This window comes from Diospyros lotus, chromosome 4, assembly GCF_014633365.1.
Source record: "Diospyros lotus cultivar Yz01 chromosome 4, ASM1463336v1, whole genome shotgun sequence".
Taxonomy (NCBI): Eukaryota; Viridiplantae; Streptophyta; class Magnoliopsida; order Ericales; family Ebenaceae; genus Diospyros; species Diospyros lotus.
In genome coordinates, this window is record NC_068341.1 from 38,320,181 (window position 1) to 38,337,323 (window position 17,143).

The 17,143-nt window shown below is 35.6% G+C and overlaps 1 protein-coding gene across 1 annotated transcript; it reads right to left on the minus strand.

The window, feature by feature from the left end:
* Positions 1–303: 303 nt before the first annotated feature.
* LOC127798802 (polygalacturonase At1g48100) lies at positions 304–3,764 on the minus strand. Its single transcript, XM_052332408.1, is given in 8 exon segments — positions 304–1,102; positions 1,742–1,932; positions 2,064–2,271; positions 2,408–2,452; positions 2,575–2,802; positions 2,954–3,016; positions 3,018–3,086; positions 3,570–3,764. Coding segments are annotated over 8 exon segments (1,371 nt in total). The 3' UTR covers positions 304–730.
* Positions 3,765–17,143: the final 13,379 nt, after the last annotated feature.

The following is a 17,143-nucleotide window of genomic DNA, read 5'->3' on the forward strand; positions in this document are numbered from 1 at the left end:
GCCAGCAACTGTTGGTATTTTCTTTTTACTCCACTGAAATGATAGAGAGAGGAGGGAGAAAGTTATAGGGGTTAAATAGTTAGTTTACGTTGATTTTTTAACGGCATGGGAGGTCCCTGTGATTATGCCAATTCTCAAGGATGGTTATTGTAATTTCCCTTTATTTATTTATTTATTTTTAACTAACCAAGAGACAGCAAGCAGGAGATCAAGCTCCAATACCGAGTTAAATTTCAGAACAATAAAATAAAGAAAAGAGAGATTAATGATGAAGGCTGAGGAATAGAGTGCAAAGAACAATGCAGGTGGTTAATGGGAGAAATCATATGACTATAGGTTATGCCACTTAATTCCATTTATGTTTTTAACATGATATATAGTACATAAGTACTCTCAACTTAAATAAATAACTCACACAACAAGAAGGAACTTCTCTATCTCCAGGTAGGAGGAGAAGACAACAAAAATTTCCTTTAGACTGGTGTCACCTACGATGGAATTTGTGTACACGCACATACTATAAATTGGCTTCATCAGACCTGTAATGCCATACTTATATCTGCTAAATTAAGTTTTAAGTTTAGAACATATCCTCCATTCAGAACTTTCATAGAGAAAATTCCTACTGACTGAGAAGGTAGTATAATTTTTCTGCTTGTAAGCTATTTGATGTTTTTTTTTATAGTTCTCTAATTATATAAACATTTATAAGACACATTATTCAACAGATTTAGCATTGGACTAGACTTGGTTGTCTGCCTGGTGGTTTCCCCGTCTTCAAACAATCAATTGGAGGGGTGCTTGTGGTTTTAAGCTCTCCATATGTCTCCCAACAGAATGGTTCAGATTGTTGCCCTTTTAGCTCTATGTTTGTTAATGTTATGCCTGAGCATGGCAAGCTATCGCTGCATGCGAAATACACAGGTTTTTCTGTGTAAGTCCCTTTTATATTCTGATAGGATACACCCGAGATAGCCACAGCTGATGTTGCATTATTGCACTTGTGCCCGTCACAGTAAAACTGATCTATCACGATAGGAATTTGTACTTCAGAAACTTGAATATTGGAGAACATTATTCCTTGCACTGAGCCTGAGCCACCCTGCAGTAGAGCACAATGATCCTTGTAATGGTTAACGTCTAGAAGAAAAGCATTTTAAGGGCTTCTGGTAAGTTCTGAACGGACTCCAAGTTATTGGATACTAGGGTAACTAGAACATGGAATGGGAATAGAAACACCATACACCGTATCTTTTGAAATGTGTTAAGTAAACTCGAATGCCTAAACAAAGCAAAGACGTGAACTTGAATATATTTCAAGATGTTCTGTTAGTATTTTTCTTTTCGACAATTAGGAATCCAGTGAAATAAAAGTCTAGTTAGTTTTTCAAATTAATGATACAAGAGCAGAATTTTTCAAAGCCTGATGGTCGTTCTTTTTTCCCCCCTTTTTATGCTTAAATTTACTATCCAAGCTGTTTGTCTATTATATATGTTTTCTTTGGCTCTCCTAAGAAAACATTTGAGAGATTAAATTTGGAAAAAAAAAAATCAGATTTGCTGAATTCACTGTTTTGGGAAAAAAAATATGTCATGTTCTGGAACGTGCATACCAATTTGTAATTTCTTAGGGTATTATCACTTTTTAGTAACATGGTTTGGGTACCTAGCTTGATTCAGGTGTCAATATGAACAAATTTCTCTTGACTCTAGAAGGAAAATGTAGGCAAGTCATTTATACCTGCCATGTCTTTATCCTTACACCAGTTAATGTGTTCTTAATTGTGGTGTCTCTGACAGTAATGTTTGAGACACAAGCTGTGGTGTCCTCTTTTCCTAGCCCCCCAATGCTGATTCCATGTCCTGGTCCGCAGCTCAGATCGTGTATGTATACACCCGAGCATCCAGTCTGGATTGAGACACAGTCATCTCCTGTAGAACATAAGAGTTAATAACTGCATGTCAAAAATTCTTATTTAACAACAGATAACCCAGTGGAACAGGGGACGGGACATAATAAGAGCCTCAGTTATAAAGAAGACAACTTGGTATTTTCAAATTACCACAAGCAAGATTAGTGTTGTAGATCACAACATCGTGGGAGTTCTGCAGGTGGATTCCATCTGTATTTGGACTGTCACTGGGGGATGAAACACTCAAATCAAAAACCTGAACTGCCGTGCAACTGTCAAACTTGAGGTGAGTTTGAGGGCTATTTTGAATTGTTATCCCAGTAACCGTAACATCAGAACTCCCGTAGAACCTGAGTGCCTGCATAACACCATTTGCATTTCACAATTCATTTTGACTTCTAAAATGTAGGTGCAAACAGATGAATAACAGTGTTGGAAAACAGGGGGAAAATAAAAGGAAAATAACCATAATACTGCTTAATAACGGTTCTTACTGTTGGCTTGGTGCTTGGCATCTTTCCAGTGGTTTCAGTACTTGTCTGCAGGCATTGAGGCCATGAGAAGGCATGGTTAGTTCAATAAGCAAATTCGTGTCACTGCTAGTAACAGCTACTTAGTTTTAGTATATGCTTTGCTTAGGTTTGAAAAGAAATTGATATACCAAATCCTGTGAGCTGCTGTAATTCGATTCTTTTGTAGAATATGGACCTAATTCGGTCTCATCTGTTGGATTGTCTGCAGGTGTTTTGTTCCACCAGACGGAACCTTGTCCATCAATAACGCCTTTCCCTCTAATTGTAATGCCCTTGAGCTTTGTGAATTCCAGCCACTGGAGGAGACCAGATCCCCAAGCGCCAGAGCTCGTAGGAGCAAGAATCTTACCATCCAACTGCAGCCAGATAATGAAAATAAATTCACAGTTTCAATCTTATAACCAATGAACCATGTATTAAACTTCATGAATGAAATCTAATTTCAGCTCAAAATGATCATAAGACTGAAGAGCGTCGGAAAAGTACACTTAGCCATGCATAATTCACCTGAAATACGATGTTCGATTCACAGTCGGTGCCTGAGAAAGAGATGGGTTTGAGTAAGAACACAGGACCCTGATGGCACCACCACTGTTGGTGCCTTCACTTTACACGCCTCTGCCCAGGCAGCTTCAAATGCCTGCAACGCGCAATCACAAGCCAGTCAGTTAAGACCATCACTGCATTAATGCCATACGAATAGGATTTGGATACAAAATTCTCATACGGATAATGTATCTTATTAATATTCATTCATCTGCTAACTATCATTGTCCTATTATATGTTGATATTTCATCTATGTGTACTTTCTCTGTAAATAAGTTTAGCGAGCTGATGCCCCCAAGGTTGGCAGCCCAACAGGAGTCAGGTTCAAACAGGGACCAAAAGTCTCGAGGTCAAGTTCAATTGTCTTGCCTCGCATGGATTTGGGTGGCAGCCCATCATGCTGAGGTTTAAGGGTGAGAGGCCAATGATGGGGAGTTATCCTTAATGGCGTCTTAGACACCCCCCTCTCATGCATCCTAAGCAATAGAGTATCCAACTGACCTACAAAGCTTAGCCTAACAGGTGGGACAGGAGTCGAGCATTAGTTGAATGAATGTTGGAGAAGAAAACCATCACCTTTGTGTCATCTGTAGCTCCATCACCTTTAGCACCATAGTGTAACACATCGAATATGGGGGAGCTGCCACCATCTTGCAGCAGCATCCTCCTGGCCACGGCCATGCAAGCTGTGTCATGGCTCAAAAACCAGCCAACTAGCAAAGCAATGAGAACACTGCTTGCCGGAGCTCTTAGCCCACAGTTGCCAGTCATATTGCCAGTAATTAATATTAGAGACAGGCGGAGAGGTGGTTGTTTCCGGTGGGAATGTGGTGGTGTATATATAGGCGGGTAATGAGCATAATGTACACGTCTCGCAAGACTGCACACACACGAGCTGCACAGTGAATTCTATTCACGAAAATGATGCTCCAAAGCAAGTTAAAAAGTGAGGTCAATGTCTTCTGTCATTATAGGTTATTTTAATGAAGTGTTTCGTTTCTTTTATATATGTGGATGATAGATATTAGAATATCTTATGATTTTGTGTCCAACTTCTCTTTATACTTGCAGGGTTTTCTGTGTATTAATTCCCATTTTGTTTCCGTACTTGTGTTTTTGTGTATTAATTGTCATCTTGTTTTTGTATTTGCATGAATACTTTCATATGAATTGAAGATACGACTCTCTCCCCTCCCCCCTCAAATATAAAAATTAAAATTTGATTAACTTTAAGCTCCGATGTCTACTGTGCAGAATATTTTAATTTTTTTTTAACTTTTTGTGATAGTGTATTTGTATTGTTACATTTGAAGAAGTGTACTTTAATAAAACTATTTAATTATACTCCTAAAATGCATATTATACTTGTGCAATTGGCCCGTTTTGTACTTAGCACATCCTTCTATTCATATGAAAAGGATTGGCATTCGGCTCCATAATTATATCTTCGCCGCCTAATAGAGTTAATAATACGAAAACAATATACATAAGCATTAGCCTCTATCTCTATGAATATGGGGATTCGGTGAAAATCTTCATTGTTGCTTGAGATGGTAGATATATAAAATGCTTACAAATTGGGTTATATGTATTCGTAAAACCCCAAAAAAATTATTTATTTGTCTTCGAAGTATACGTCGAGCGGTTTGATGAGTAATATGTTGGTGTCAATCATGTGGATTGTGAGTTTGATCATCGTTCTACACAAGAATCAAAAGTTTAATCTTGAATTTATTTCTCTTGATATAATTAAAAAAATAAATATAAGAGATCACACAAAAACGATCATTCAAGAAAAGTTATTCATTTCAGCCGTTGTTTGGATTTTTAGAAAGGCTGAAGTGTTTGGTATTATTACAATAAGTGTAAGAAGAAAGGCCAACATCTCTCGTCTCTGTACTTCCCTTTTGGCATTTCTGTTGTTAGCATAAGGACGTTTGGGAATTTTCTATTCTTAATTTTTAATTACTTAGTGTCCCTAAAGTTTTAAAATAGGATAATAATTAATAGTGAAGAAACTAATCTAAATATGCAGTTCCTTGCACGGTTGACTAATTAATGGCTGTGGATTAGTGCAGAGGATGCTATCAAAATTGAAGAATTTTTCTCAAACCAAATCATATTGAGACTTGACTAATTAATGGTAGTTGTGGCCTCTAGTTGCTTAGATTACGCAAGGATCAAATCCACCAAAAGAAGTCAAATCCATCAAAAAGAAGTCTTTGTGTGTTTTTTAAGATAGTGTTTATCAATCAAGACATGGGCTAAAAAAAATTAGAATATAAAAAATATTATTGACAAAAGTATTTTTTATTATATTTGTTAAATTTATGTGGTAACCCACTTAAAAGAAGTCACGTGACTTTTTAATTGAGATTATCTATATAAATTTATTTTTTTCTCTCTAGATAAATTTATCTGGCACCTTATAAATAAAAAAATAATTTATATGTCTCCTAATGCATTCTATAAAATTTAACAAGCAGTTCGATAAAAAATTTGAAATACTTCTTAATTTTATTTTGATCATTCCATATCTAGAAAATATTTTAATCTTCTTTTGATATAATTTTATCTTGCTCGTTTTAATAAACACTATCTAAATTTGATTGCCCCTTTGCTCCGGATTTAATGGAATTATTATGTAATTAATACTACCTTTCTCTCCATTTAAAAAGTTTGCTCCAGATTTAATGGAATTATTATGTAATTAATACTACCTTTCTCTTCATTTAAAAAGTTCTAGGTGAATTAGAGTAACAGCTTCAAATTGGGCTACAGTAAATTTGGTTTAAATTTATTTATTTAGTCAAATAATAGAGTTTGAGCTTCACTTTTAAATTTGTTTATTAAGGCAGTGTTTGTTAAAATGAGTAAGATAAGATTGTATTAAGATAAGATTAGAATATTTTTTAAACTAAAATATAGAATAATCAATATAAGATTTAGAAGTATTTTAAGATTTTTATTAAACTATTTGTTAAATTTTTTAAAATGCACTAGAGACATATGCGTCATTTTTTTCTTATATATAAAAACCATGATAAATTTATCTGAAGGGGGAGAGATAAATTTATCTGAAAAAATTAAAATAAAAAATACTCTTATTTGGAATACTTTGTATATTTTATTTTTTTCGATTTATATCTTAATTAACAAACACTATCTAAATAGATTGAGAATTCGAGATTTAAATTTAAAGTGCTCGCTCCTCAACTCATTCGAACTTATTTATATGCAATATATATTTCAAAATAATGAGTTTAACTCAAACTCATTTCATACTCGAATCTAAACCCAATAAAATTCTAAATAAACAAAAGTCTAAATATTTAAACTCTCAGCCAATTTGCACCCTTTTACCTCCAATCAATACAAAGATGGAAAACTCCTTTATCCATCACGTGATACCATGGTCAAGTTGGATCCTATTTCTCCGAGTCTAAGTCCATCTTGGCTATTTTTCTTCATTACAATTCCATAGAAATAGGAAATGATTATGGGATATTTAATTTTAATATTTAAAATGATACTTTATAACGATATAATGTACATTTATATTAATTTTTCATATAATATAATACATTGATGTTTGTCGACATGCAGAAATGGTCGACCGAGATTCATCGACCCATACTGATCCAGTAATCATAAATACGAGGAGAAGAGAACAATAACACCATTAACAAACAATGCGCAAGAGTTTTTTACGTAGTTCGGCCAGAATGATGCCTAATTCACGACTATTTTTTGATCATTTTTGTAAAGTAACAGTATGTATTTTATCATGCCTCTACAATAGCTTTTGATCCCCTATTTATGGTGTGGAATACTGACAATTTATACAAAATTTAAAATAGTGGGGACCATATCGTGAGGGACAACATATCATCATCTCCATAAAATATAGGGTAAAAGCTCCGCATCATGTGGGGACTGGCTTTCCACGGATAAGGACAGGTAGACATCAGATCCGGTTATTCTGCTTCGTGGTCTTATTGACGAGTTGATCGGGTTGACTAGCGAGCTGGAGCCATCGTCGGGAACTCGCTGGTTATAGTAACCAAAGCTCGGGCTTTAACAATTATGCGACCTCGCAGAAATAACGTCAGTCTTGGGCCCATTGGACTTGGAGAGGTTGGACCTTACATTTGAACTATTCCTCACCCACAACAGTTCAAGGAGGTTCAAAAAATACCCGTAACAATGTTTAAATTAGATAGACCACTGAATTAGAAATTGTAATTGAATTAATAACGTTTTTAATAAATCGGATTAAAGATTTTTCTTATGTCCACGATGTTTTTGAACCATATGGATTAGTGAATTTGAATAATGTTACTTACACATTTAGATTGACCCTTATATTAACATTTCATTAATCAATTATCAATATACCATTCATTTGAATGATTTAATGAGGAGTGTAATCGTAATTAATTAATAAGGTGTCAATCTAAATGTACAGGTAGCATTATTCAATAGATTTATTGGATTTATAGATTTATTAATAAGGTGATGGTCACAGTCCTTAAGGCATAGGTCAAATGGTTAGGCCATGTTAAGGTGGGATTTGCATCAGTAGATCGTGAGTGTGATTGTTTATCCTACGCAGTGAGATAAAGTCTTCACATGCGATTTATCTCTTCTGTAGAAATCGATAGCACGAGCGACGGGAAATCAGACGAGAACGGTAATACTAATAAAATTTAAATATTAAAATAATAATTTAATAAAAATTAAATATTAAAATTTACTAAATTGTATGTGAGTGAGCAACTCAAAAGAATCCTCAAAAACCATTTTCGGTTTTAAATATAGAGAAGACACTGAATCAGTAAATCTCCAATCATAGATCTTGACTTGACACAAACTATATTTTATTTCCATGATTGTTATAAATACATTTTCTTTTCTTTTCTTTTCTTTTCTTTTTTTTAAATTGTTGTATGAAAGCAACCCATGTATATATTCAAACAATAAGAGACTAAATTGTGATGATGTGATACCCCCTAAATTACAAACCCTAGGCATGTGCCCTTTTCAGCCTTGAAATGATGATTCTAGTAGAAATTCATGCACATACTTGCCGTGACCAACTATCATCTACTGTTTACTTTGATACAATTTTCCCAAAGGGACAAACTCCTAGTAATCGGTTGACATGAGTGTTAAAAAATTATATAAATCACACAATTTATACATGTATTTATGAAATATATGTATATGTATGGAAATGGGATAAAACACTTTATTGTGATTACATTATTGGTGATAATTTCGTCAAGAATACTTTAGAGTAAGTGTATTTTTTTTAGATAGTATTTGTTAATTAATATATAGATCGAAAAAGATAAGATACAAAAAATATTTCAAATTTTTGTTCTCTCCAATGTATTTGTTAAAACTTATTTGGTGATCATTGAAAAAGAAGTCACTTAACTTCTTATCTGATATTTTTCAGATATGTTGATCTCTTTCCCTCCAAATAAATATGTTTTTGACCTTACAAATAAGAAAAAATGATGCATATGTCCCCTTCAATGTATTTTTAAAACATTTAATAAACAATTTAATAAAAATTTTAGAATGCTTTACAAACCTATCTTGACAATTTCATATCATGGTCTGGAAAGTATTCCAATCTTATCTTGATAGAAGATCTTACTCATTTGCCCCCAAAGCACATGTCAAGTGGTTGAGTCATGATAAACTAAGATTCACACCAGTAGATCATAAGTTCGATTCATTACCCTATGTAGTGAGGCAAAATCTCCACATGTGATTTACCTCATCTGTCAAAATCGAGGGTACGAGCGGCCGAAGATCACACAAGAACACTAATCTCAAGATTTTACTCATTTTAATAAACGTCACATTAAAAGATAATAGAGTTATTCTTATTAATACACATCGGGCGAGTTCATTATTAAGGACGACGAGAAAACATTCATACTACTTGTCTAATATTTTGTGCTTTTACGGTACTACATAAAAAAAAATCTCTGCATATTATAAATTTTTGCTTTTTTTCTTAATTTAAGTATTAAAAAGATTGAATTTGATCAACAAATTATTATCATCACATATATTATTATTATTATTATTCATAAAAACAGTAATATGCCTATTTATAAATTGAAACAAGACTTTTTTGATAATTTATTATATCATAATCAAATAAAATTAGGGATACATGCATGCATGTAATCCAGCGTCACGTGAAGAGGGCATGTGCGTCCAAGACTTGTGTATAAATTTGTTTATTGTACCGTTTACCCGGAAAAAGCCAAAGACAGCGGCTGAAGACACGGCGGCGGAACGCTTGACAAAAACGAAAGGGAATGGAAGAATGTTGTACTGCGCCGGTGTCCGGTCGCCTTTAATTAGCGTCTGTACTCGTGATTGCTTGTTTACCGCTTCAATTGACATGTGAACGTCGTTTTCATCATCTTTGGCTGCTTATCAAACGGCCGTTAATGCAGTTATTCCCATATATCATGCCTTCGCTTTTGGGATCCGCTTCTTCTTCGCCCTTATCTCCGCCCATGTCAGCCTTGCATCATAAGTTGATAATCAATAAACTTTAAAAAATTCCATTGATCCATCACTATTAACACTTTAGGCTACACAATAATACTAAAATATCTAAAATACCTCTCACCCAAAGAGATGAGGTGAGGCGATGAGGCTGTTTGAGGAGATGTGGCACATGACTATAATATCCCTCACCCAAGGCGGTGAGACGTAATGAGGCGAGGTGATGAGGTGAAAGGGATATTTTTTCTCATTTATGATATATTGTGTAATCTAAAATATACACAATGATGTACTTATACAATGGTCCATAAATCTTTAGACTAATTACCTAATTTATCTTCAGTTTTGAGTATTTTTTTAATTTTATCATATTTTAAGAATTACTTCAATTTGGTTATTATACATAATTTGCAATAAGAGTAAGGCAAAAATGACGTCATTTGATTGATGCGTCAATTATTGGATACTTCAGCACGCCACGTCAGTTGGGCCACTCAACAAGTCGATCTAGAATAAAATTGACATCAATCTTAAAATATGAGAATTAAATTAAAAAAATTAAAATAAAACAAAATTAAAAAATAATTTAAAATTGAGGATAAATCAAGCTATCAAGCCTAAATTTATCGCATCATTTTTGAGTTAACAGTAGGGTTGATGCAAGTAGAGGTGTCAGAGCTGGTCCTGGGTTTTCTAAGGCTCAGGGCAAATTTTTTCTAAGTGTGCCCTTTATATAAATTAAATAAAAAATAAAAATTATCAATTAATTAATTTTATTAAAATTATAAGAATTTACAAAAGATAAGGAAGAATAATTTGGGATCTCATTAAAACCTTGTTTGGGGAAAATTCAATGGGACAAAACCCCAAACAAAGAAAAAAGAGTAGCCTGCATTGTAAACATTGCATTAAAAAATGAAAACTACATATTTGAGTCTACATGCTTCCTCCCGAATCTCCATAAGCATTTCTTGATTTGATTAATTTTCCTTTCATCTAGGAGTGTCAAAAAATATCCGAAAACCGGTAAACCGTACCTTTTGGATTGGTTCTATGGTTCAATAGTTAAGTTATGGTTCTAAAAAATTAAGAATCAATATATTTGATTTGGTTACTGATTTTTTTTTGTTTAAAATCGTGATTCGAACCGAACTAGAACCGATATTATACTTATATATATTATAATTTTTTGGTATATATATACATATGCATAAATAATATCACTTCTTAGGAAACTAGCAAGAGTCATGAACTCTTTTATTTCTAGGCTTTTATGCGCTATTGCTATAATAAATGGTAGATATAATCTCATTTAATGAGATAGTTTAAGAATTACTTTGTTCTACTTTTACTTCAAAACTGGAAACATTAATGAAATTATGGGTTTATTTCAATTAATAAATTTGTTTGTATTTTCATATTTTGTGAAAATGTTTAAAAGCTAAATGTTAATTGGATAGAATCGAAACGAAACCGAAACCGGTCCAGTGTGACGGATTGGTCATGGTTTGATTTTATATATGTAATGATTCGATTACAATTCTTATTTTTTCGGAATCATTAAAAATATTTCGGTTACTAGATTCTTACAAAATCGGATCAATCTGAATCGTTGACACCTCTATGTTCATCCTCTACAATTAATCGAACCAAAAACAATTATCACATGTATCTACAAAATAAAAATAGCAATGAAATTTTCTTTTGATAGGATACTGATGACAATTTCTTTTGTTAATTTTTTTAAAAAAATTTATATACATATATATATATATATAGACTTAAAAAAAGTTTGGCCCCTCAATTGTGGCCCTAGGCTGTAGCGCTGGGCCAGGGCCGGCTCTGAGAGTCGTCGGACTGTAAAATATGAATTCACATTAATGAATTAGTGTTTGTCATGTCTAAATAGTGTTCGGACAATAGCAAACTGATGTTGAAGTGATGGCATGGCTTGCGTATGTTTCAAAACTAAAGTGTTTTTCAAACTAGAGGCCAAAACTCATTTTTATTAAAATTATGCTTAAAAATCAAAAAATAAATTATAATCGTCAAATATTATTGAATATATTTTTCTTTTATTTTTTACACGTGCACAAAAAAGACCACTCATTTATATATATATATATATATATAAGCCCATGTTATCTTTTCATATCGTAAAATTTTATTAAAAAATATTTTTTCTGAAATATCATTTATGTATCTCACTTGAAAAAAATTAATTGTATCAATAAAATTTGAATTTATGACTTTTAAATAATAATTATTTTTTAAACAACTTTATCACTAAACTAAACTCATTTTGTTTAAATTTTATCTTTAAGAAGGTAAAAATTAAATTACAAAAGATATAACAATGCCCTTAAAAGTACATTCTGCCTTTTAGGTTCAAAAGGTGGAACTGACTACTTTCTTTTAGGACACCACAAGCCTTTAAATTGGTTGGTGTTCCTTTTGGACTTAGGTGGTCAAATGTGAGATTACAATGGCAGGGAATGAATTCTGAGGAGTGATTGATACCTACAAGTACTCTAACGCTCAAGTCAATAAAAAAAGAAAGTGACAGAATATCATTTGGCTAGAAAAAAACATACATTGGTTGTAAAACCCTGCCTCGTCGGGCGTGCCAATATAAGGAATATACTTGAATTTTATTTTTCTTCCATAAATTCAACACAAATAGTATTTCAAAGAACAATTTTCACATGCTCACAAAATCTCAAAACTCCAGTCTTGCCCCTTTAACTATCGAAATCAATAAAGTTAAACTAAACAAGGCATGTCATTATGCAACGAAAATAAAAAATTTATTGTCATAGATGACAACAATCGTTCATACAACTGAATTCAAATTAAATAAATATTACATGACTTTAAGAAATGAAACTAACGTCTATCACCGCCGATCGCACCACGTTCGCCGCCGCGGGCCGCCATCATGGCAGCCTTCCTTACCTCGCATCCAACCGCTATGAGCTCGCGGCCATGGTCGCCATTACTGCGCAGCCAACTCTACCTGCCTTCAACCTCGTCGGCCTCCTCCAAACTGTCATTGTTGCTGCTTTGCTTGTTGGTCGCCCCTGCTCTGCTCGAGCTTTCTGGAAGCTTGCAGGCATGGCTACCACAAGCTATTGCGGCTTGCTCCAGTTGCTTCCGACCACCCTTGCGGTTACTTCCGGCCTCCAGCATCGTCTCCCAGCTTCTCCCTCGACCTCTCGGCCTTTCCTTGCGCAGCTTCAGCCTCATTCTTTGCCATTACTCTCTCGGCCACGTTCCTTCTTCATTTCCATTTTGCTCTCAATCGAAGCCCTATTTATAGGAGACCTGTAACGCCTCGTTTTCCCACAACGTGCATTATTTCGAGATTTCGAGAATATTTTTTTTTTTTCACATCATATACACAACACAAGCCTCTTGACATACATACCTTCATCATAGTCATTTCCCGACAATCCCGATCGTACCTTCTTAGCATATCAAAACTTAAGAATTAATAAACTAAGACAAGTAATATCAATCACATCAGCGGAAGCAAGATTGAAACCTCAATAATATTTAACCGACAATTCCTTTTACAATAATCAAATCGATGTTTCACATGAAAATATCAAAATATTACATAACCTCTGAACATCGTAATCATGGACAAAAACCTACGAAAACTAAACATAGCCGCTACATCTCGATGATATTCTTTCCCTTGGTGCCACTGCATTCACCTGGAACGTTTGAATATTCCAGGGACATAGTCCAAATTAGATGCTGAATCATCTAAGTGAGAGTTCAAAAATATTTTCATGCAGATACGCAAAATCATATATAAAATCGATAAATCCTGACATGCACCAGCCTAAGAGAATCCCACATAGCACTTAACCCTAACCGGGGAAAATGCAATCTCTCTAAAGGCGACACGACCACTTCGGCCCATTGGCAAAATAATTCTGCTTAAGAGGGACAACCTCGACATATGAACTCGAGAATTACCCCATTGTCATTGTTAGGCTTTACGCTCCAACTCAAAAGCATTCCAAAACCCAACGCAACCTTAGCCCCAAGAGTGTCACATCAGCACTATCCCCGAAATTCACAACACCTCAGAATTAATGCTATTGCTCAAAGGAACCTGGGGTGGTGTTCACTTTCAGCCCCGCCACTTGAGCCAACAATCAGGGTGGTGTCCACTCTCAGCCCCGTCCCAAGTGGGTCACATAACATTAACCCTTGGCACCCATTCGAGTGCTGACACTCGAGAGCTACGTCACAGGTTAACAACCCATGTCCCACATGGACAACACAACATGCCAATGTTGAAAAATCATAACATGCATAGCTTAAAATCAACATTTCGATCTATGCAATTTACCGTATGAAATTTAATGCACGTGTAAATAACCGTTTGGACAATCCATCACAATAAATCAAGCCATAGGATGAACACTCACAGTAAACCATTCACATGTCACTTAAAGTCTTTTCGGGCATAACCACTCACCTTTAGACGAAATTTCAAATTGACAAGTGCGGTTTGCCTCGATTTACGTGCCTGTCTTGATTTGCGTGCCCTCTTCTCACTTTGCACGAGTTACTTCACCTCAAGCCGCAAGGTACCCTAATCACCCAATAATTATTAAAATATATGTTTCCCCTTAATTTTCTCACATTTTCTTATTTTCTCCTATTTTTCTTCTCTAATGATTCAAAATAAATATCTACACAACTATTTTCTCAAATATTTTTACATAATAATTCATAAAATAATTTTCTAAGAATTTTGGAAAAAAAATTAAAAATTACCTATGTGGCATGCGCCTCCACACGCGGGCGAGTGGGCTGGAAGCAAAGGCTGGCGCGTGGCAGTCACGCGCCTCCACACGCGGGCGAGTGGGCTGGAAGCAAAGGCTAGCGCGTGGCAATCACGCGCCACCATCTTCAACCTCGAGCCGGTCGCCAGCGGTTGCTCTGATGGCCACAAAACCGGTACCGTCTGAAAGCCCTTGAAGAATCGATCCTAGCCCCACCGGTTTCAGGCCGAAAGGACATCGGAAAGGCCTCCAAATGGCCAGTTACAGGTCGGCGGTGGCGGTCCGCCTCTAACCCTCAGCCGAACTCGAACAACCCTCAAAAGCTCACCAAAATACCTCAAAACACTCCCAAAACGATCCTTGATGCCTAGAGACCAAAAGCCCTCTATCAAAGCTCCCAAAATCATCCAAAATCGAGGTCGATTTGTGCTTCAAATTCGACTGAAAGCCCTCGGTATTTATAGGCAAAAACGACCCCTCACGTGGCCGATCTCCGGCCAAAACTTCTTCCCCACGCCTCCTAGACCACCCTAGGCCACTCCCTAACGACCCTAGGCTGTCAAATGGCCGGATTTTCCGGCCAAATCGGCCATGCATGTGCAACTTTCTGAAAATTATAATTTAGCCCCTTGGAATTTCTTTTTTACATTTTGGCCCTTATCCTCAAGCCCCTGATCTTTCTAGCACCATCACTAAAACCCTCAAGATTGGTATTTCTCATTTCTCCCTTGAAACTTCAAAAAAATTACCGTTTTGACCTCCCTCGAGCAAATTCAAAAAATTATACTTAGACCCGATTGATCGTTTTGACCTCAAATTGACTCGATTCAACCTGAAACCACTTAAAGGTTATTCTATATATTAAATATTAGTCCTAGACACACTCCGTTGATTTTTCGGACATCGTCTATGACAATTCGGAAATACGACCTAATTGGCAACTGTATTTTCGCTGTACCGAAAATTGTTCTCAATCTCATTTCTTTTATTACTAAAAATCATAATTTAAATCACTTGTCATTACTATACCATTTTCCTTGGCTGTCTAGGGTTTGGGGTACTCCCTCTAACTAATTCGGTTGTTCAAAGCTGTGTTAGTGTACCCTATAGTCTTATTTTTTTTTAAATTCCATTTATGCCCTTTATCAAATATCATTTTTATCCTTAAATTATTCCCGGGTATTACAAGACCCACTACTACCTCAAACCAACCTTAGTCATCATTTCTTGAAGCCACATTAGCCCTCTAAACTAGCAGAAGCTCAATCTCAAAGCTTCACAGAAGCTCACATGCACGTGTGTATATATATATAAAACTATTTATTACACTATAAGTTAAAGGAAATTACATATTAACCCCTTAAATTTTCTCTTATTTTTATTTATAAAATCTCTAATTATAATTACATCCTCAAATCTCAAATTAATTTACATTACAATACTGAAAATACAAAATTAATAACTCCAAGATTATTTGATAAGGACAATTTTACCCCCAACGTCTTTACTGAACTATTGTTTCATCCCGAAACCACCTCAGGGTTGTTTCTTACAAAAAACTGAAGCCCCCTCAAGGTTCCGTTGATTTCCCAAAGGTCTCCTACAATGATTCGATTTTTCAACTTGAACCGAACCTATATCAAAAACTGTCTCGATTCCCATTTCTTTTAATACCATAAATCCTATCTCGGAACGCTCGTTAATGAGATATATTTTTCCTAGGGTATCTAGGCTCCAAGGTAGTCCCTACAGTCAATTCGGTACTAATATCTGTAAGAGATTATACTTAAACCCCAAACCTTTTAAAAATTTCACTTATGGCTCAAGTAAAAATTACTCTTGCGTCCTTTAAAAATTCTTGGGTATTACATTGGTTCTAGAGAAAGCTAGTCTATATAGAAGGATGAGAAGTCCTCTTGCATGCATGCTTGTATCGGACGTTGTAGGGTGATGGGACTGGATATCCGGTACAGATGGAGCTCATTAACGGTGGCATGGTGCCAATATGACCCTTATTAAATGCGGATGGGATCTGGCATTAATGAGGATGGGATCTAAAGTAGGCGCATGAGTATCCAACATCCAGTAGAAATGATGGTTGTTGTAAACTAACACAAGGTTGAGATTGGGCCAAGATTGGGTCGTGGGCCGAGATGGAGCTGGGCTAGGCCAGGCTTGATTTGGGCTGGTACATACCATAACCCCTTAGGTCGAATGTTCGAGAGGCGAGCATCCAAGCTAAAAAAGAAGAAGTTGGGTGAATCTGCTACCTATCCGAGGTTTACAGCCGAGTTGGCGTTTAAACCTTACCGAGACAGATGGCCTAGTTAAGGCTTTGAATATGTCCGAGATCAATGCCTGAGCTGATTTGTGGTTGTTCTTGGGTGGATGTGGGTCCTATAAGTACCTAAAGTTAGCTCAGACCCTATGATGCGGCATCTTTCTTGAGGTTCTGACATGCGGCGCATGTAATTCCAAGATTTAAGGCGTCATGCTCAGGAGGTGGGACGTTGCAGACAAGTAATTGAAAGCCCATTATTTTGCTCATGATTTTAAATGTACGACAAATGGCGGCTTCCTAGTGGTGGATTGGCGACGGATGACTTCCAACTGTCGGATGCGTCGTGCAGCGACCATTATAAAGCCCCTCTTCTGCCTAGAGTTTCTACTCTTTGCTTCTTCAAATTTTTCAATTCCTACAATCTCGCAAGTTCTAAGTGCTTTCCTTCCTCCTTTGCAGCCTACGATCGAGACCGTGTTTCCTACTCACGTTCCCCCTTCGCCCACGACTCTGACCAGGTAGTC